Below are 22,390 nucleotides of genomic sequence, written 5' to 3'. Positions count from 1 at the left end.
TTAAAATCAGTTATGCCATCAAGAACTGCAGGTTGCAGATTGTTTCTGGGAAACTCTGAAAGTGTGTTAATGCTGTGTTTTAAAAAAAAAAAAAAAAAAAAAAAAAAAAGTCTGTTGAAGGTTGCTTACTTGGATGATTGAATAGTAATTTTTGGTGTGTTCACTTCCAAAACAGGAAAACCTATGCCACAGCTACTCTTGGTATCAGTGTTTTGGATGCTGAAATTGATAATCTGGTAATGATAAGAACCCATGGAATGCATTTAACAGCAATAATACACAGAGGTGTTTCCCTTGTCTGACAGTGTTTGACAGATGGTAGCAAATGCTGCTCTGAACTTGCTGCTTGTTTGTGATTCTTGGAAAGAAGATTGCAATGCATGTGCAGTTCAGAGCTGCAGGTTTAGCCTTAACAATGCTGGTGCTTATAGTGCTTACCATTTGTTTCCTAATTAAGAAAGACGTGAACACCATAATCAGATGAACAATTCAGTCAGGTAATTTTTCTGAGACGGGGCATTTGGAAGTTGGAGCAGCTATTTGAGTTTTATAAGGAAATGAGCAAGATGAGAAGTGCGCAGTAGGGTACCAGGCAGTGCCCTTGAAGGACAGCACACAGGGCTGGATAAAAATCATTACTGCTGGTTATATGAAAGGAAGGGTGACCTCATCGCTGTGACATGAGTTTGGGAATGAAGAGGTATGGGCACTACTGTCCATTCTACTTCAGACTTCCTATTGGGGCCGTATTTTTAAGTACCTAGCTTCCCTTTTACAAGTGCGATTCGTGTCTCCACAGAGAGAATGTATAAATGTATCCCATAATGTAGAATTGCATCACTTTCTACTCTTTGTAGGATGGGGATGATGCTGTGCAAATTGAGAACTAACTGCTTTCCTAAACCAAACAGTATTTCCAGCCTATGCTACCAAAGCACTGTCTTGCATCATCTTCTTACACTTTTGTGTGAATGCATTTTAGGAGGATACCACATCCATATTATTGATCATACCACACTGTGCTTTATGCCAGCTGACCAAAGCCCTCAAAGGGCTGTCATGAAATCGGGGATTGCCACAGCCATAATATACTACTCTTTGTCCCTGAAATGACCCTTCAGTCTGGACAGCTGGGTAAGAGCGGGAGGGTTTCCACCAATCACGTTCTGTTATGCACATAAGTCATAAATCTGCATTTTTGTAGCCATTATTATTATTATTATTTTTATTATTATTATTTTCGTCTCTTCACGTCACTCTTATCTTTGCTACTTGTCCAGCTTTGGTGTCACCCTCAAACTTTATCTTGGATGACTTTGATACCAAAGAAGGAACTTGAAGCATGAAGATTCCTCAGAAGAAAATAAAGTTTTTTCTTTTCTTTTCTTTTTCTTTTTTCTTTCCCCCTCTCTGGGTTGTAAAAATACGTAGCCACTTACTACAAAGGTTTTAATCCTTTGTTGCAAAGTCATTCCTTGAAGACCACCAGATGCTTTTATAAAAGAGAAGCAGCTCTAAAAGTTGCAGCTTGAGAACTGTGGCTGCATGTGATATGTAAACCAATGGTCTGTCTTTGAAAAGAAATATTAGCTTCCCAGTGAATGTAATCATTTTTCTAACTCCTCCAAGAAGTCGTTTAGATTTTTGAGATGTAATGGATCTGTCGCTTAATTTTTTCTCCTTCAAAAACGTTTATATACACAAGAAGAAATGAAAAAAAAAAATCAGGAAATCCTGAACTTGCTACTAGTGTGCCCTTACATTCCTAAGAACTATTTTGGGGTTTTCCCTTAGGAAAAGCTAGAACTTGTCGAGCTGGGAAAGACTTCTTGGAACAGATCATTGGTTTTGTCTTTTCTGCATGAGCGCCCCATGTTGATGTTGGAAGAACTACTGTTAGCTGGTTGGTGAATCAGAGAACATGAGGCAAAAGTCAGTCCTGTAAAATTAGCTTCTCCACTCCACAGTATTTGGAAATAAACTATTGTAGCCAGTTGGTGAACATGTAAGATGGACCATTGCCTCCCCTTGGTTAGGGTCGGGACTGTGCCAACTGGTCTGACTCTCTTCCATGTGTTGCTAGCTGTGAATTCCTTGTAACTCAAGAAATACAGGCTTCCCACTTTTGGTGTGGAGGATACAAATGCTCCCCCTGTCTCCACATAACCCTGAGCATCCCGTGTAGTTCTGAGATGTGTGGCACCTCAATAAATTGGAACTCTTAGCTGTCAAAGGATTTGCCTCAATAAAATAATTTGCATGTAAGGATACCGTGTGCAGACCGGTTAACAACTTGCAGGTATCTTCTGCACAAGGACCCTGCCATGGCATTTGAGACTGTTTCAGGAGTTTCAAGCTGCCGTCAAACTCACCATAGCAAGTTCTGATAAGGACCTGGAATGGTCATAACATTTCACATATGCATAGTTAGTTCTTCAGTGTAGTTTGAACTCCTGTCTGCCTTTGTTCCTTATGCAGCCTTGTGGTTTTTTTTTTTTTTTTCAATGATATTTAAAGTACTTCTATAGGGCGACAGGCTTTACAAAACATCTGCAGATACTGCTTATGTATTTTAAAAGATGTGTTGAGAGAATGTGTTGAAGGAATGAATGGAATGACCGGCATCTACTTTAGCTTGACACTTCTTGTTACCTCTTAGAAACTACAGGAAAATTCTGAGAAAGGGACTTCATCCCAAATGAAATGTGAAAGCATGTAAGGTTTAATGAGGCCACTTACAATGTGGCTAAGAAAATCACGTGTATGCTTTAAAAGGATTGTTTTTGCTCCTGTTTTTTTGTTGTTGTTTCTTTTTACCTACTCAGACCAGGGATTTGTCAATCTATGGAGAGGTTTTTTTCCATTTTATTGGAAAGAAGAAAGAGAGCACTAGCTACAACAAACTAAGCACTGAGGTACTTCTGAGCAGCTTTAGACTTTCAAGAAAGTTCAAGGCAATGAGCATTTAATTGGTATTGCATATATGAAAATTAAATTATAGCATTTCTCCCATTCTTTTTTTGTGTACAGTATTTCTGTCATTCATTTTGCATATGTGCCATGTTTGGTTTAATGGAGAAATGAGAAAAGAAAATAGATTCTTTTTTGGAGACTGGGTACTAATGCAGTAACATTAAAGGGAGGCACATTGTTGTCAGCCAGTTTGCATATTTATTTACTTTTACAAATGGCTGGCTTGGAGTCAGCAGTTAATGGAATGAGAATGATGTTCCTGTACAGATCATTTCCTGAGAAACATTTTCAATTACAAACATATCTCTGCTTTTCTTTCCTCATTTGTTATGTCTTGGAGAATAAATGGGGAGGAGCATTTACAACTTAAGGTTTATGTTCTGAAGACAATTTTAACAATGATCCCCACATAAAAAGGCTCTTTTGTAGTTGCAGACATATGTTTATGATGTTTTGTGCTGTGAATATCGAATTTCTGGTGGACGCTGTGTCACACTCTGCAAACTTGTAAACATCTATAAATCCACTGGATCATTTTAGTACCATGTGTAATGCAGATTTATTGTCTTTTGTGCAGATTTCTTTTGTTTCAGAGTTAAAGCTGAGCTGCCAAAATGCACGCTGGATGAATTATGTATTCAAGAAAATTAGGCAGTACCATTTTAGATTAATATTTTCTTTTCCCTTTGTGGACTTACAAGATGCACACACATTAGCATTAGAAAATAACATTTTGGATATGGTCCAGAAAGCGATTGCAAAGTTTGCTTGAGTAAACAATATCATTTTGTGAAAGCTTAAACTTGGAATTTTTGAAAATGTTTTTGCGCACTCTCTCTTCTCTCTGACCATGTTAGGTAATTTGGATCTCTTCTCACATTTGCCAGTACAAATTCAGAATTACTCCACTGGAATGATATCAGGGTGTAAAAGTGGAGTGTGTGAGGGAGAACTGGAATCACACTAAGCGAGTGAGCTGGTATAAATCAGGATAAATCCACTGAAATCTACACAGGTAGTCATTTATACTCTGCATTGCAGACTCTCAAGTCAATGAAAGAAGTAAAGCTGTGTAAAACTACTCTTGTGCATAAGTGGTTACAAAAGCAAGCCATCAAGGTCACAAGCGTTTATCAGAAACTTGTTCCCAGTAAGGAGAATATGAAACCAAAAACAATCTAAATTTGGCTCTGCTGTAATTGAGTGGATCTTGCTGTCTGTACAAGAGCAGCAAAGACATTTCCTATTGGAAATCAACGTTTTTCTAAACAGGCTGTAATTTCTGGCTTCATAAATGTATGTAGCATATGCATGAATGTTTGAATGTGGGTGTATATACAAATATCCAGTGTAACTCTGGCAATATGTTGTCTGCAGCTAGCTTTCCAAGTTGTGCTTGTTCCAGGAAAAAGTAGCTTTAGACAGAGACACTGTACATAAAACTACTGTCTGCTGTAGTAGTTTGCAATAACAGGTAGTTTTCCTTTTGATTTTTTATATAAAGCTTAAATTCCTGGAGTCATGTGAATATTACCAACTGTCAGTTTCCACAAAGGAAAACAAAGTGTTTGTAGCCTTAAAAAATGGTGGAGAAGACCTTGAATGGAAAAAAGTCTTTTGTTTTTTTTTTTTTAAGGCATATATAAAGAAATGCAAAAGTATGTATGTATATATTTAAGTGTATATATATGTGTGTGTTTATATCTTTTTTGAAAGACTGAGGTTAAAAATATTATATCACTGTGCTCTTCCAACAGTAATGTTCACCCCTATAGATGATCACAAATTTACAGAATTAATCTGTTAATGTTGTAGCACTTGAGTGATTTTAATTTTGTAGGTACAGAATCAGTGATGTGGAAGGACATGGCTTCGTACTCAGAGAAAGAGACCATTTAACACTACATCTTGCCATAATTGTTTTAAGATTCTTTGGGCAGATATGCTAAAATACATCTAAGCCACAGAGAGTGCATTGGATGATGTGGCATTTCTGAGCTCAGTTAAATTATAAGATGTGTTTTTATTCAAATCAGAATGTTATTAAGCCCTGAATACTAAATGGGGCAGGAAAAAGCCTTCAGCACACAAAATAAACAAGTAAAAAACCCAAATGAAACTGTCTAATAAATACAGTGTGGAGCAACAGGCTGCATGTACTAGAGGAATTAAGCCAATTTAAACCGTATGGGCAGTACTCCCCTTTCAGATGTGTTCAGCTTCCAACAGTTTTGATGGCAGTTGGATGCTTGCATCAAAGGGCAAAGTTTGGCTCATAGCACTCGCATGGATTTGATAGTGTAGGTTTATGACCTTGTAATCCTACATCATCTGAAAGAGTAAGAACTCTGTCCAGCTTAAAACAGCTGCTGTGGTCACTATTGATAAAAGCTTGTGGACTCCCCAGCTCTGGGGCCAAATTTGGTGCTGGCATGATATGAGGAAGTCTGTTGACAGCCGATATCAGTGGAGTTGCACTTGATTACATCATAAGAAATTTGGCAAGTGGAAATTACTCAGAAGTCTGAGGAGAAAAGTATCCATTCCTTAGCCAGAGTTAAAATTGGGACTTCCACATTGCCAATGCACAGAGACTTGTCTGTGCTGTGTGCAACTCCATTGCTTTTAAGGATCTTGCCTTAAAAGTATATTCAACCCTCAATTCCACTCAGCCCAGTGATTGTAAAAACCTGTATGGCTGGATTTTTCTCTCAGGTCCAAAAGTATAAAGCCCCTAATTACGCCAGATTAAGCATGAAGGAGAATTAGCCCCATGGTAGTCCACATACTGGCTGCATCTTGGCTGCAGCAGCAGCAGAGGTGAGAGGAGGAAAGCGCTCTCCTCTGCCCCTGGGGTCATCCCGTGGCCAGGGAGCCCTTGGCATGGAGCAGGCAGCCCTGGGGACATGCTCCTTCAGCTGACCTGCCCCAGGCTTCAGGGGGCAAGTCTTACTCCTGTACATTAGCTGCTGTAGCCACGTTCCCTCTTCCCTTCCTGGGTTTTTATACTGTAAGACAGAGGGAAGAGACCTTGCTGATGTTGTAAGTCATTCTTCAAAGTATTTCAATAAATGAGATGATGATGTTTTAATTTCAGCTGCTGCAAAAATTCTCCCAAAACCTGTGTGCTTTGTTTTTATTAAAGTACAAGAATTGCTGATGTGATTTTCATGAAAATTAATTAAAACAAATGAAAAGCAGCTGAAAAATGGATTCCGCTGCTGAAACTGTGGTATGCAAACTCATAACCTCAGTCACATTTTTGTGGTTCCTCTATAAACACCTAAGTGTAGTGGTTTGTCATGGAAATTTTTTGATGGAAGTTCTTAGAAAGCTCTGGCTATATTACGTAACACATTTTCTTTCTCGTTGTGTACAACTTGATATAATGCATATATTCTTACCCAGTGCTTTTAATATCGTTATTAATCTGTGGCAAAATCTTTCCTCTTCCATATTGGGAAAGAAATGAAAAAGATGCTATGAGGCCCAGGGTTTCTCCATCATGCTGGGGACAGGAGGGCAGAAGGAGTCTATGGCAGGACTAACATCAACCTGGAGTACGTACTGTGTGCTGCAGAATGCAGTGTCAAGGAAGGAGAGCAGGGAGTATCGCTGTCTTCTGTCTGGCAAGTGGGATCCAACTGGGATCTTTGATCATCTGGACGTGTGCTGTGGATTGGGTAGGCTCTGCATGTGGCTAGGGCAGGTGTGAGAAACATATTCTGTTAGGGCTGGCTGCTCGGGGGCAACAAGACCACTGCTTGCCTACCTCAAAGCAGGGCTTAGCCTGTACTGTACACTATACATGGCACTTGCAGTGCATTCCAGAACAGATTGTTTATATTGAGTTCATGTATTTTAATACAATTTTATTTGTATTTAATGTTCCCCTTTCACACAAAAATATATGAATCTTTTACTTGATCATGTGATTAAAATTCAGAGATTAGGGAGATGTATGTGCTTTTTTCGATCGCATATTCTTTGTTTTCTCTTTTTCCAGGAACTATGATAATATAGTGACAGTCCTGTTATTAAAAGTGGGGTGGAATAGTCGTGCATCATGCACATTAGAGGACAAAAATGGAGGATTTCAGTGGGCAACTGCCTTGTAAAGAATGCCTTATAAAGTCCACTCAGTCTCCTTGGAGAAGTCTCAGCAAGATCTGCTAGTGAGTCTCCTCCTGGAGAGAGGAACCAAAAGCTTTCCACCACTGTCCTTCACTAGGAAAATGAGCTGACTGCTTCCTCCAGTGTGTCCTGCCCAAGCAGAGCATCCAGCCCTTTCGGATAGGAGACCTCAGTGGAGCCATGCAGCTTGAACAGATTTTATTTACTATGCTCCCTCCTGAGACTGATGTTAAAAAAGTTTTTGCCTAGGAACCTTTGTGCAAAAGTTCTTCATGAACTACACGTTTCAGAACAGAAAGACCACCACAAGGAAGTTTTCTATCCAGTGATTTTTTTTTTATGTCCGTAACAGCTTTGAACCAAAACAAAAACAAAAAAAAATTCAAAGAAGATGATGAAACCAACAATGATTTTCTCCAGGGAGTGCTAGCAGTTCAAAAAATTGCCATTAAGTGTAAACAGTTCCTGAGATTGTGCATGCTAGACCAAATTCATTCTTGCTATAACTCCTTAGAACTTGATGGAGTTACATGAGGGATTAATTTGGTCCATTGCTTTCAGCCTTCAGTTTTAGAGGATATACAACAATCCAGGGAACTATTATTGTCAGCATTATTTTATTGCTCTTTAGAGCTGCTCAGTATTTGTATTTTACGTAAGTATGATGAGTGTATGGAGTGAAGTTAATACGGAAGGTAGTGGACTTTTCAAAGTTGTTTTTGCACTATTAAAAGCAATAAGCATTCTAACAGCCATTATTGCTATTAATCTTACATAGATTCATGAGTATTGCTACACAGACTTTTAAAATGTGCATAGGCATTTCATCTGGCAGAGCATTTCACAAAGCATAGAAACTATCTGCAAAGTTTTAAGTACTGTTATCACACCAACTAACTAATTGTCACAGTGTCCATGTGAAACTGAGCTATTTTTATTGCACACAAGAACTTAAGACAGAGAGGTAAAACAGTTTTCTAAAAGCTAAATTACAAGGCAGTCATAGGGCTGGGAACAAAACGCAGGCTGTCTGCTGTCACTTCCTATTTTTCTGTTTTCTCCACACACAATTTTTTTGGAGTCATTTTCAAAATAACCTGAGGAAGGTAGGTCAGTTTCAGGTAGTGAACCTGAAATGTTAGATGGTGAATCTGCATGTACCTGTAAACCAATATTTCGGTTCATTAAGTTATTTAAGTTTAAATAACAGGTGTGCTAATGATCAGTTCTTTTGAAAGTCTGTGCACTGGAAAATGAGTGGTCAAAACAACATTGTTTGTCATTCAAAAGACAGTGAGCCTCTTCCCTGGTTCTGTAAATCAATTTATATTGACTGCTTGGTTACAAAGCAGCTACAAATCTGGTTGATCACTGAAGCAGGTACCCCCCCTTTGCAGTGCTGAGTAGTATCCATAACTATAGGGTTAGCACATTGGCTTGTTTGTGTTTATTCTCTTCTCTTATAGAGATCTGTTTGGGCAGTGCAGGCATTGTTTTGTCTTTGCAACCTGTTAAAGTTGGGGTCACCTGGAGGCATGAATGAAGTTGCTCTGAACTGTAGCAGGCAGAGAACCTGTACAGTACAGAACTAGTGGCAGGATTAATTTTATGCTTCTTCTCTGGATCTCTCTGTTCCTACTGCCCCCAGAGCATGCATCACAAGGATGTTGCTTTTTGTAGCGTTAGGGGACTTTGTGGGTGAGTTCTTACTCAGCCATATTTCCTGACAACTGTGGGCACATCCAAATGGTGGGATTTTGGATTACTTCCCCACTCCCATGTCAGATTCTTTCCCGGCTGGTATCTGGACTCCACACGGAGGCATTACTTTTGAGGCTTCATTATCTTCCCCCTGTGTCCTGCTGCCATGGCTTCTGCCAAAGAAAACTCAAGGACACCCACCGGAAGCAACCCACAGTCTTCTCCAGCTGGTCTCTGACCTGAATAACGAAGGGAGCAGCATGCTGGAGCACAGTGTGCTGCGGCTGCACCTTCAATCCTGAATTGTCAGTCTGGCAGCTCCTATGCAGATGTACAGCTAGATCCACGTCTGCTTAAGCAGCCAAACTTGAAACAGTTTCAGAGCATGGGTGGCGTAGCTGAGAGGAGTAATTGTTTCCTTCAGCTAAAATGATTCATTTTTTTAAATGTCACGAGCACTAAAACGTGAGTGAGCATTTTAAAATTTGAGGAATAATGGACCTTATCCTGAAAAGGCTTAGAGGAAATTGTATTGATTTCGGTACCATTACCCATGCAAAAGCTACTTATACAAGTCAAGATTTGTTTGACTGGGCCTCCCATTTTTGTTAGCTATATTTTATTGCTGTAATTATACTCAGTGGCTTATCTAATAGTCATGTTCCTATAAAGAAATTAATACAATTAATGCTATTTTTAGCAAGAGTGAAATACTAAGTAAAATTGAATTGAAATTTGACCAAGCTCTTTTTTATTTCCTAGTATCTGAATTACAGGAAGAAGGAATAAATGCCATTAACTTACCTCTCAGTCCAATTCCATTTGAACTAGACCCTGAGGACACTATGCTAGGTAATTCATAACAATTTTACATCTCAACGTAAAAGCTTGATATAAAATAAAGTGTTATGCCTGTAATAGTTTCTAATATCCATCTTTTAAACCTTCCAGAGGAAAATGAAGTCCGAACAATGGTTGATCCAAATTCCAGAAATGACCCAAAATTACAAGAACTAATGAAGGTAATGAAAAGCATGTAAACACTTTCAAGAAAGTGAAACTATTTTTAATGCCATTCCTGCCTCTTTCATTTGAACACTTCAAAGCACTTAGATGTTAATTAAATGGAACCACATGGTGCACACATCCCAGTGAAATGAGCACATCGTTTTTTGCAGTATCTTTAGATAAAGCCTATAGAGACTAATGATTTGGATTAAAATACTGAGTCCAAATTCATACTGAGTCGAAATTCACACCGACTTCCCTCTTACTCTTTCTGATTCTTGGTTTTGGGTCTTTTGCAAGAAGCTTCATTAGAAATGACTTCAACACATTTTGCCTCCCAATAAAATGTTAATATACTACTGAAACAGAAGGACAAATTTCACTTAAGGAAGCACTGCATCAATACTGTATTAGTTTAGACTTTGTGTTACATTCACTCAGCTCCCTTAGAAGAGTCAAAATGGTGTCTGAGTGCATCAGACAGAGGAAACTTGGTATAATTGGCACATATTTCTTATCTCCTTGTAAGCCTAAGCCCTTCCTAATTTCGTCTGATGGCATTTCAGACTGATTGTGTTTTGAACCATTGCAGTTTTGATACTCTTATTGCTGAGTATTTTCATTGTTGTACAAAATGGCATGTGTTTTAAATTGCAAATGAATAGTGTATAATCCTGCCAAATTTGTGTTTCCCATATAGGTATTAATTGACTGGATTAATGATGTGTTGGTAGGAGAGAGGATTATTGTGAAAGACTTGGCTGAAGACCTGTATGATGGACAAGTATTGCAGAAATTATTTGGTAAGAAAAAATATATACGCATGCTGTTGGGGCACTTTGTCAGTAAGTGGATCGCTCGTTCCTGCTTAGTGGCATAAATGTAAGATGATACCAAGACTCCGAAGTGATGCAAAAATAGTGTTGTGTTATGAGACTCTTGAGCAATAGGCTGTATGCTGCAGCATAGAGGAAGCACAGTCCTCGTAGCTACGGTGCAATGTGCGGTGCTCTGTAGTTGATGAGAACAGCATAAAGCCTACCTGGGGTGCTAGAGAGGGACGGTTTTTGTCTTGGCAGCAGTATCCGCTCCAATTAAATTTATTATCTGCATATGTGCTGTACAAACGTAACCATGTTACAAGTGGAAAGTAAGTTTGAAAGTAAGGGTATTTTAAGTACAATGGTGGATGTTTTTAATCTGTGCTGGTTCCATACTACAGTTTATTCACATCTTGAAGTTCCTCTGGAAAGTTGGAATTTTTCTGATTTGATGTCTGGCCCTTAACATTACTGAGGTAATGATGCCCAGTGGACTGCAAACTGAGCTTCAGCTGAGAAACAGATAGAGAAAAGAGACTGTTAATGCAGAGCTGGCATGTGATTTTTAACTGTTGGCTTGGAAGCCACTTTCTTAGCTATTACAGCTCATAAAGTCTCCAGTAAATTTCTTTTCAGTGTCTTAAACTAATCTTGAAACATCATGTGAGCACTTCCAATAAAAGCTATATAGACTGTTTCCCTCTGTGAATGGCTAAGCTATTGAATATATTGTGATAGAATGGATATGGCCCAGACTGGGCAATTTGATTCTCATGGGCAGACCTCCAGTGACTTCACACAAAACCAAAAAAATGCACATCACATGCAGCTTGACTCTTGAGTATACTGATCCAATATAACAGATTTCAGTGGAATCTTTTCCATTACCCTTCATTCCTTGTGGATCAGGTCTGTGCTAACTAAAGACTTCCGTTTTGTTGTGAGACCATGCACAGACTGATCTCTGTGCAGGTACAAGAAACCCTCAGGGACAGCAGCCTCTTAGGCAGCATTCATATGCTAGTAGCTCAGCCTCACTATGTTTGGGAAGATATTCAATTGACTTTGAGAACAAGATCAACTCTTACAAAGTTTTGTAGAAGTAAATCTGTAGGAGACAAAGTATTTTATTTCTGTGTGGTTATCAGGTAGGCTTTATTGCTCAATTTTCTTCACTTACTATTAATGGTTGTGAGGTTCCTGACAGTTATACAAAAAAGTTAGGAACCATTGGCTTTCTTGGTAATAATAATGGAGTGTGTTTATCTTTTGACTCACATCTCTGTTAAATCCATGGAGCAGAGTGCTGGTACTCTTGAGTTAGGACAAACATCAGTTACTTTTACTGTTTTTTCATGTTCAAATGGGTTGCCCATTTTCATTTTGCACATCTTAATCTGTCTTCAGTTAATTGAAACTCGTTCATGCTCACATTGTCAGTAGTTTAACGAAGTAATTTCCTTTTGATTGATATGTCTAAACCATTACAATCTACTGTGTAGACACAGTTCACAACAGACTTTTACTGATTTTGCCTAAATCTGGTTAAAACAAGCTAAGCCATATTTATATAAGCCCAGCAATCTGTATCCATTATTAATAAACCAGTTCATAAAATGTTTTAACATCTATTGCAAATTTTGAGTGCAGACAAGGGCTATTGTTTCACAGAAAAAAATTGTGCAAGGTTTTAGTTGCTTTCAAACCTCCAAAAATATTTGCATTTATTGGGTGCATCTTTCACCTATATAAATGTGGTATCACTTCACTTTTGTCTCAAGTGGGACAAGTAAAATCTGTAAATCTCTGGAGACTGAGGGAGAAGCAGTGAGACTGGAACTGGTGAAAGCAATCTCAAAGTCTCTTTCAGGTTTGAGAGTCTGCTGTACAGGCCTCTAACATGGAGCATACACTTTATCCAGTAGTAATAGAAGTAATGGGCTTTACCTTCTAGTCTGATGTACCCTAAAGGGAGTTGCAGTAGATTTTTACTAGCCAGTGGTGTGGCTTTCATTAATACTTTGCCTTTCCCCTGGCAATGGGGAAATAAAGGGAAAATGTGGCCTGTACCCTTATGAGTTCAGAAGTGCAGGGGAAAGTGGCTCTGGAAGGAAAGTCTGAGAGACCAGATAATTTTAAAACTAGAATGTTTAATATCCCCTGAATATGTGTCTGGGTGCATGGAATCGCTTTGTGTTTCTCATGGAGTCGACTGGCTGCTTTTTTTCTTCTATTATCACTCAGAGAAACTTGAAAGTGAGAAGCTGAATGTTGCTGAAGTTACTCAGTCTGAAATTGCTCAGAAACAGAAGCTACAGACAGTTCTTGAAAAGATCAATGAAACTCTTAAACTCCCGCCAAGAAGCATCAAGTGGAACGTTGACTGTAAGTTGAGTGTTTTCTATGCTGTTCTCGTTTGTCAACAGCCAAGAGCTTATAGGTACTATCTGGAATTCTTAAATATCTGATGCTAACGGGAGACTGAAAGCTGGTATTTATGGTAGGAGCTGCCCTACAGTAGAGGGAGGTAGAAGGAATGGGAGAACGGGTGCAGCACAGTCTACTTTCTCTAGCGCTGCTCAACCTCCAATTTGAATAAACCACTGCCTTTTCAGGGACTATCAAAATACAGTATTTCTATTCTTAAGTCTGTGTGCATACCAGATGTTTTCTGTTACTAAATTGGTTTGCTGAAAGGAGCAAATACCTGCATAAATGTAGTAGGTGGGCTGAAGGAAAGGTCCAGAGACTCCTCTTTTGTATAAGATGTGCAGCATACATATGAATGATATTTCTGAATGTTTAGGATGAAATCTGAACCACTAATTTTGATTACAAAATTCTCATCAAGGTCAGGACTTCACCCTTCCTGTTTTACTGTATTAACAATGAACACAGCAATATCTACATAGAGAGGGCATCAGTAGCACAGCAGGAGTTATCTTAGTGGAAATTTGTTGCAGGAAGTAGGTTGTCAACCCTTTTAGAAAATTAGCCTCTTCAATCTGCTTCAGAATCATTTGACACTGGTGAATACTTTGACTAGAATATAACAGTTGTTCCCCATCTTCTCTACTTGTCTTGGCCTGGGCTGTTTTGTATCAGATACTCCATTCACAACAAATCTGTGACAGAGAGAGAAACAGCTCCAGGGAGGAAGAGTGAACTTTAGGCATGGCTGACTTTCCCCTTCATGTGGTCCCATTGAGTTTCCTGTCCCCTTCTCTCTCTAATCTCCTCCTATTTTTTTTCCATTCTCTGTTATGCAGCTGGATGTGGGGTGTTTGGAGGGGCCTGACAAGTTTTAATTTAATGTTTTACATGTGTTTGAGAGCTAAAATTTAGCTAAAGAGAGAGACAGCAACAGCTGGAGCCAGCTGTAGCACACATCGATGCTAGGCAGACAGACATCTCTGTAGTGTTCTGCTAAAGCACCTCATCCCTGACCCCCTGCCTCCCCAGCAAAATTTGCAAGCAATGCCGAATTTTATGGGTATGGGCAGGTGGAGAAATCTCCACTGCATAGTTGAGACTTGGACTGGAAAATGAAGAAAAAGGATATTTTAGTGAATTTGTTGCTGCTTTACCAATGGAGTAAGGTAGTAGTTATTGGTTACTTTGTGTACAAAAAGCTTAAGTGAACCATACTGTAGCTATCAAACAGTTTTTCAGAAAACTTCTTTCGGAAAGTCTATAAATGAAGAAAAAAGGAAGAAGAAGAAGAAAGGAAGTACTAAAAATCAGAAATAAGAATCACTTTTATGCCAGTAGTTTGATACTTGATTAAAGATTTCCCACAGAATGGCTTCTGATATCTTGTAAGTCATGTTAGTGTTAACTACCCATATGAAACCTGCTGTGAAAAAGCTTCAATAACAAGAACTATAACAACTTCATAAGGAATGTTTGAGTCATTGAGTTTAGTAAGTTATTGCTTAAGGCTTCTGCCAAAATAGGCTCGTTTATCATCCTGCAGACATTGTGACACTTAAAAATGAATAAGTGCATGTTATGAATACGAAAATATCTTTCTGATAGTCCGTAAATCCTTACTGAAATAAAGGGAATAAAGGAACAGCAAAGAGACTGCATAGACAGCACTTTAAGCTGCCGTACATGAAACCTGGCTTTTGGATTAGGTTTAGATTTCCATCTACACAAACCTAAGGCATCCAGACATATTGCAAAAGCTAACACTGTGGTACTGACACATATTGCTCAATGAGCTGCATTCACATGACCTGCTGAGCAGGAGGAGACAGATAAAGGAGATATGCCTTAAAAATGCCCTCTGGCTCCAGGCAGCAAGAGGATGAGAGTCCTATAACCCCCTGCATCCTGAAAAGCAAAAATATTTGCCATAGTTATTTTGCAGTTTGTAACTTGTGCTTTTAATATCTGTTTCAGCTGTTCATGCTAAAAGTCTCGTAGCAATACTTCATCTTCTGGTTGCATTATCACAGTATTTTCGAGCTCCAATCAGACTCCCAGATCATGTGTCCATTCAAGTTGTTGTTGTTCAGGTAAGAGAGGTGTTAAACAGCTCCTGGAAGAGTTTATGTTTGCTTATGCATGTGTGTGTATCTTTTGGCTGACAATAAACACACATATATGTCTTGTCTGCTGACAATTCTTCAACTAGAAAAAGGCGGAAGTGCATTGCTGGTTCGAGCTGTGGCTCAGAATATGTTATTTTGATAGAGAAGTGGCCAGTCTCTGACATTAAAAATATATGAAGCATTGTTATTGTTGGAATGTATTTATTTATCAGCCAGTATGATCTCTAGAATTATTATTTTCTTATTTTTGACAGTCTTCTCACTTGTGTGGAGATTCAAATTATCCTTGGCACTGAGTGATGAATTTTCACCATTTATTACATTCAGATTCATGTTAGGTGACTAAATGTTCTTTCTCAGCCTTATGCATGCTAATTTAGTCTGATTGCAGTGTTGGCTTTCTCATAAGCATGCAAAAAACCCATCAACTACTTTTTTTTGCCAGTCAGTCTCCGTATTAGAGTCTCATCCATCCAAACTCTTCATGTTATTCTCTTTGTCGTTTTTCTTTCAGTTGGATTTGTTTCCTTTATCTTGTTTGTCCTCTTCCCATTTAATTTGGTTTTCTTTCTTTTCAACTAACTGCCTTCATTTTTCACACTGTAACTAACTCTGCCTTTATTTTTTACACTGCCGCTCTCTTTATTTTCTTGTCTATTTTTTTTAACTGCAGTAGCCCTGAAGTATCTGGTGCTAAGAACTATTACTCAGGTTGTACATGATTGAAAATTTGTGGGATAGATCTCAGAAACTAACCACTGCTTTCCAGCGTCCACATCAGACAAGTTTTGGAATTAGGTAATTTGCTGTGGGAGAAATTTGAAGGAGAGTCTCTGTCTCCTTGATGTATTGCTGAAGCAATTCGTTGACTCTCAAATTCCACTTGGTGGGTTTGTCCACGCAGGATGAAAGAGAACCCCAGCAAATCTGCACTTAATTTGTCTAAGGCTTAAGATGAAAATAATTTCCAAGCAGTTTCTTTTGGATATTATGAATATATTAATCACACTCGTTTTTCTCCAAGTTCTACCAAAATCAGCCTAAGAAGTCAAGAATACAGCAGTCAGGGCATCTTTGGGAAAAGAAGCTAAACAAAAAGAAGAATGCGTACATTAAAAAAGAAAAATACATCTTACGTTCTTCAGTCTCTCCCTGTGTCCAGACAGAATTCCCATTGAAGTCAATGGACCTAATTCTCTTCTTGTTTAATAGGCTAATGTAGTTCAACAGCAAATCCACTGAAGTCAGTAAAGATAAACCAATTTAAAACCAATAAGTAGTGGGAGAATTTGGCTCACTGTTTTGCCTCTTAGCTACACAGCTGTAGCTCAGGCGCCAGTGTATTGCAGAGAAAGCAGTTGTACCAGAAAAAAATCTAAGTAATGTTGCAGAAGATTTCACCCTGCAGACCCAGATCCTTGATGAAAGCCAATCAGTGGAACTCCAAGGCTATGCTGATTCCCATTAACTGAGGGTGGGGGCCAGTATTCTTACTGTAATTGTGTTTGAGAAATTTTTTATTTTTATTTTATAGGAGGGTTTTTTTTTAATGTCTTTCATATCCTGTGGGACTGGTTCTGTATTATTCATCATGTACTCTTTGAACTCAATGAAAGTTTTAATCAACAATCAGTAGAACCAAAAGCCTCGTTTACTGTTTAAGCTTGCATGCCTGATGTTCCAAACCCTGCCCGATACAGTCTGTAAAATAAGATCATGCCTAGGGAAGCTCAATAGACTAGGTGGTATCTGGTTTTAAATTCTCCTGTATATGATTTGATAAAGATAGAAGGAATAGTAGAGGAGAGAAATCAAAGAGCAAAGTACAGGAAGACTACCTTAATGCATTTCATAATTTTGTTAGGTTTAGAAACACATAAAATGTGAGGGTTGCCATGTTGGCTGCGTATAGTTTATTGAAGCAGGAACAAAGATATTTCTGAAACATATTTCATATCCAACAGGTAACCAATGTGGTTCTTATGAAAGTTTATGTTTCCTTTGTCTGTTTTGTACAAAAGCAGTTAAACATGAGAGTCATATGAAGTCTGGGTTATAAGTTGATTTGGGAAAAATTGTGATACTTGGACCTTTTGTGGTTATTTTGTTATATTACTTTGCTTTCCTTCCATCTTGACAGAATAAATAATTTTGAACAAAGCCTGGGCTCTATTTGATCATTTCTACTGAAACCAATGAGAGCTTCTGTGGAGAGCCGGATCATCATCATTTTGCCTCTTGTTTTTTTTATTTTTTGTAACATACACAAATGGTTAAATGGCAATTTGCTTGTGTGCTAGAGCTGTGGGTGAGAGCGCATAATAATTCTTGTGCATTTGCAGAGCAGCCAGGATGGCTTTAGCATATTTTGAGCACTGGAACAGTGTTTCTTGGGTGCACTGACTACTGTAAAGGAAAGCTAAGAAATTAATGGGAGCAGAAAAAAGGTGTGCCTTCCCAAGCTTTATCTGAGAGCACTGGGCACACTGCATCTCTGAAAGTTCTGGGAAGGTCTGAAATAGTTTCGAATGGCATTGCCTCCAGGCTCCCAGGAGATTTTTTTTGAGTCTGTGACAAACGTTCTTTCGAGTTCCAGAATGCTTCTGCTTTTCATCTTGGTGGGCAATTACAACACATGGTCCACCAGACTAAATGGATCACAACAGTACATACCCACCCATTCAATCAGTGGAGGGATTTTTTTTAATATGAGTGGGACTTTGTGTGGAGACTTCGGCAGCTGGCCCCCTGTTGTAGAAAACTGCCAGTGCGCTTTCCATTTCCATATGTATTACCTAGCTTTCAGGAGTATCATTTTGTTATAGAGGCAGTCACCAAATGAAAATGAGAAGTGATTAGGAAGACCTTGCATTACCTTTAATGGACTGTTTCAGCTAGGGAGGGAATAGTGGCGAGCCTGTCCAAATACAGTCTTCTATGGACACTGGAATGAGTGTCCAGGCTTTCTTTTTAAGAGGAAATCATCTTTTGTTTTATGTCTCATTTCTCAGTAACCTTAAGATACTTGGTACTTATTTTTATCTTTTGTTATTTCACTTATGGCCGCTTGTTATCTTTAAGGAACATCTCTGGACAGTCTTTCACTCCTCAGTAGCACTTCTTTGGATTTGGGAGAATATTGTGTCATTCTCTGTCCAATTTAAAACAAGCTTCAAGTGACATTAAAACAAGTGACATCAGCGTCGGGGTCAGTTTTGAGATAGGGAGTTTTTAAAGTGCAAAGGATGTATAGGAGGTAGCGTGCATGGAGAAAGTGCTTAGACTAGTGTTTCTGACATCCATTCTCTGGTGGTTGTTGGGACTTTTTCACCGTTCTTGTTACAAATCGAAAGGATAGGAAGGTCACTCTCGATACTTGCTGGTCAAATAAGTGTCCAATGGATGAATGTGCTATTTGGGCAATGTGGAAATTCCATTAATGATGATGATCAGATGGCAAGCATAAAGCTAGGGTCTGATGTCTTGTCTTTTCCTGTCAATGACAAGAGGATTGGCATGCAGAATTCCCATTGGTATTAATACCAGATTATCAAGAAGTAAAATATTTGTTCTTCAACAATACTAGAGAATGTGTTAGGCCATGTTGCTTGTTTGCAGAGGGAAGGTGGAGCATTAGAAGCCTTTTTCTTCTCCCTTATCAGCAGACTGTTGCACTGAGAACAGTTGCCACTGCTATGGTGCTAATTGCCTCTAGAAAAGTAAAGGGACAGGGCTTTTTCTCCACAGTGCATCATCAGCACGTCAGACAGCATCAGGAGACAATAAGGTTTCCTTTCACCCTGGAGCAAAGGGAGAAAAAAAAAACGGAGTGTAATTCGAGCTTGACTTAGCATGAACTGGATTGTAACTCTGAGAGCAAATGCTCATTGCTGTCTGCACAAGGTGGAGAAGAAGGTAGCCCTAAACGCAGTTTTCCATTAAACTTTAAAGATGTGTGAGGGAAAAGGTGTCAGCAGCCATTCCGCTGAAACAGCCGCTCCCTCTTTTAGTATGCAACTCTGGATTCCACTCTGTCCTTATAGTGTTTAAAGCTCCTCCCTGACTGCGTATTTAACAATATGTAAGGTATTTAGTAATAGGCTTTTAACAAATGTAGAGGCAAACCCCCAGGTTATCATTAAGCTGAAAGGACAGTTTGGATAACTCCAGTGCCAGTCTGGAGTGACCCAGAAGGTGCTATATGGCTTTCCTATAGAAAGTAAGTTTGATCCTCATATATTTTATTCGCGTAGTATAGAGGTAATAGATTTAGCCAGGCCAAATTGTCAGCCCATCATGCATCTCTAACCCCGGGACTGCCTCTGCCGGGGGGACATGTTATCTTCTCCAAGGCAGGAAAATACGGCAGCCCCAGTTCACGTGCCTCATTGCTGGGGAAGGAGCCATCTGGTCTCTTACCTCCCTTTTTATAGAAAAAGTTGTTTGCATGAAGGACTTTTCCAAAAGGTTATGTTCTTTTTCTCTTTTCCACGTAGAAGGCAAGTCTAGCACCAGCATGAATTTATTTTTCTCATTTTCTTGTATGACAAGGAGTGAAGAATCTTGAGTAATTGCCTAATGTCTAGACTTTACATGCAGTCGTCAGTATTTGCCTGACTTTTCTCTCTGTATTGCAAAATTTCACTAATTCCAGTGAACAGAATTAACAGAGGGAATACACAGAGAGGCAAAACATATGTGCAGTATGTACACCACCAGCAGATGACTGTGATCAGCACACTGGAAGCTATGTCAAATGCTTCAGCTCCTTCATTTTCCGGCTGACTCAAATGATAACCATTTGAGTTGGCTCCTGCCGTTTTGTGTACTGCTTCTAGGCACAGGCCACCAGCCTTCCCATACAAGAGGCTTCTTGTATCAAAAGGGCATTGGTGTCAGTGGATATATTACTGCCAACATGGCTGGGGTCTGGATCAGGCTGTGAATGGATTACCTTCCATTTTGGTTTTCCGTCACTACCAATTTAGCCCTTTATGTGGAGAGAAGTCAAAAAAGGAAATTGCTGAGGCAAAAAAGAAAGTGCGTGAACAGCGCAGAAAGAACAGCTAGCTGGGGTGGGGGGAGGGAGAATTTACCAAAGATGAAGCCTTGGCACCATCTGCCTTGCTGTTCATTGAAATGTAAGGCTTAGTTCAACTCACCAAGACATACCTCTACTAAAATACTTACATATGTGCTTAGGTGTTTCAAATGTCTTGCTGAATTGGGGTCTTTGAAAGAAAAGTCAGTTAAGAACAATGGACAGAAATACTTCCTTGTACAGGTGGAGTTTCAAGTTTCTTGTTATTGTTCAATAGAGTTTTCTGAAATATTTGCAAGGTGAAATAATATATTACAGTAAGTTTGAAAAAATAAGTTCTTATTTTGCAGGTTTCTTATCAGATTACATGTGTAGATCACAAATAAATTTTACAATACTCAAAGCATTAAACTTTACTGAGAAAAATGTCACTTTTTATTTTTTCCAGAAACGAGAAGGAATCCTCCAGTCTCGACAAATCCAAGAGGAAATAACTGGTAACACTGAGTATGTCAACACCACTCTTGCCAGCAGTTCAGTAATTGAACGCAGATGTGTCTCAGAAATTCAACCATTTGCTGATATTTAGATTTTGGTATCGGGGTTCCAGGGAAGATGATGCATCAGCCAGTGATTATATTTTAGCCTTTGCAAGAGCTGCAAACATGCTTCTAAGAATAAAAAAGGGTGGGGAAATGCAGAGCTGGGGAACTAAAAGCAGGAGACCAGGATAAACGAGAAGACAGTAAAGACATACAAAATCTCTATATGTAAAGAAATTTATTTTGCAACAGTTCAAATAACATAAACATAAACCTATTGTGTCCAAAAGTCCTTCAAACAAACTAGAAGGACGTGTCTTATTCTTTTATGTTGATATTTATTTGATAAAGAACAACTAGATTATTTCAGAAAGGAATATAATAAAATTAATGTTTTGTTAGCCATTTGTACTTTGGAGATATAAAGTGGCGGTAGTAAGCCCTGTACATACCATCTCACTGGACAATTTATAAAGGAAAAGTTATTCAAAGCCAACAGAAAGCAATAGTGGAATATCCTAGTTTTGAATAGAATGGAGAGAGTCCAGATGATTGACTTCTTATTAATCTTTACGGATTTATTTGTATGTAATATTTATATGAGGTATCAAGCGGAGCAAAACACTGCAATTTTCAGAACCTAGTCCAAGCATTGTTTTGGCTGTAATTGTGTTGCAGTTGATGTGGTAACTGCTTCTTTAAGGGAAAGGAAAAAGTTTTCGTAAAATAAACATGAAAAAGCCTTCTTCACACAGGCAAGGTGTGTTGATTTGGTTCAGCAGTAGGAAATCTGAGATCTGGTCTCACCATGAGACTTCAGTGAAGCCAAGAGATACTATGCTGACTGACTTGAGACCAGTTCAGTTTCTCACTTAGAGTGACTTGATGAATATTTTCTTAATTCCATGGATCTAGTCCAGTTTTCACCAAGCCAAAGATCTGGCCACATATGGTGTTTTCTTTAGCAGCACAATGTATGTAAGTGAATTATATATAACTATGTTTTGCTTTCTTTCTTTTTTTTTTTTTCCTTCTTGTAGGGCATTATCAGGAAGGCATGGTAAGTTCATTTGATTGTTATCTTTTTCTTCAGGCAGCCAAAGTATACATTAGTTCTGGTATGGGTAGACACTTTGATCAAATTGCAAGGAAGCAGGTGATTTCTGTTTGCCCTGGCATGTATGTAAATATAGTGTGTGTGTTTATATTTATATATGTATTTTTATATATATAAATAAAAATATATAAAATACACGCACATATAAATATATATAAATATATATCTGTATGTACTGCAGACTCTTGTGGTGGTTAACAAAAGGAGAAAAGCATCAAAACCAATCTTGCCATCACTAAAACACATTTCAGTGCTTTTCAGTGCATGCTGATTTGCAGACGCTTGCTTTGTGGTTTAACCTCCAGAACATTATCGTAATAGTGTTAATGGTCACAAGTTCCCAACATAATACAAAATGATGTCTTATGATAAACCAGCTGGTGAACTTGTTGCCATTCTTGCATACATACCTGCTTACACCATAATGAGTTTGAGTCGTTATTCAGCAGGTCTAAATTCAGTGCAAGTTCCCATGCCTAGTACTACTTATTGGC

At 38.7% G+C, this 22,390-nt stretch overlaps 1 protein-coding gene across 1 annotated transcript in view; it reads left to right on the top strand.

Moving 5' to 3' along the window:
* PARVA (parvin alpha) overlaps positions 1-22,390 on the top strand; it is a 69,477-nt gene that overhangs the window by 34,459 nt on the left and 12,628 nt on the right. Inside the window, exons 3-9 of the mRNA XM_064512982.1 lie at positions 9,571-9,660; positions 9,760-9,830; positions 10,517-10,619; positions 12,882-13,022; positions 15,045-15,160; positions 20,686-20,744; positions 21,820-21,839. Coding sequence (XP_064369052.1) covers positions 9,571-9,660; positions 9,760-9,830; positions 10,517-10,619; positions 12,882-13,022; positions 15,045-15,160; positions 20,686-20,744; positions 21,820-21,839 — 600 coding nt within the window. The remainder of the gene's footprint in view (positions 1-9,570; positions 9,661-9,759; positions 9,831-10,516; positions 10,620-12,881; positions 13,023-15,044; positions 15,161-20,685; positions 20,745-21,819; positions 21,840-22,390) is intronic.

This window comes from Dromaius novaehollandiae, chromosome 5 (genome assembly GCF_036370855.1).
Source record: "Dromaius novaehollandiae isolate bDroNov1 chromosome 5, bDroNov1.hap1, whole genome shotgun sequence".
Taxonomy (NCBI): Eukaryota; Metazoa; Chordata; class Aves; order Casuariiformes; family Dromaiidae; genus Dromaius; species Dromaius novaehollandiae.
This window is presented reverse-complemented; position numbering and strand designations above follow the sequence as displayed.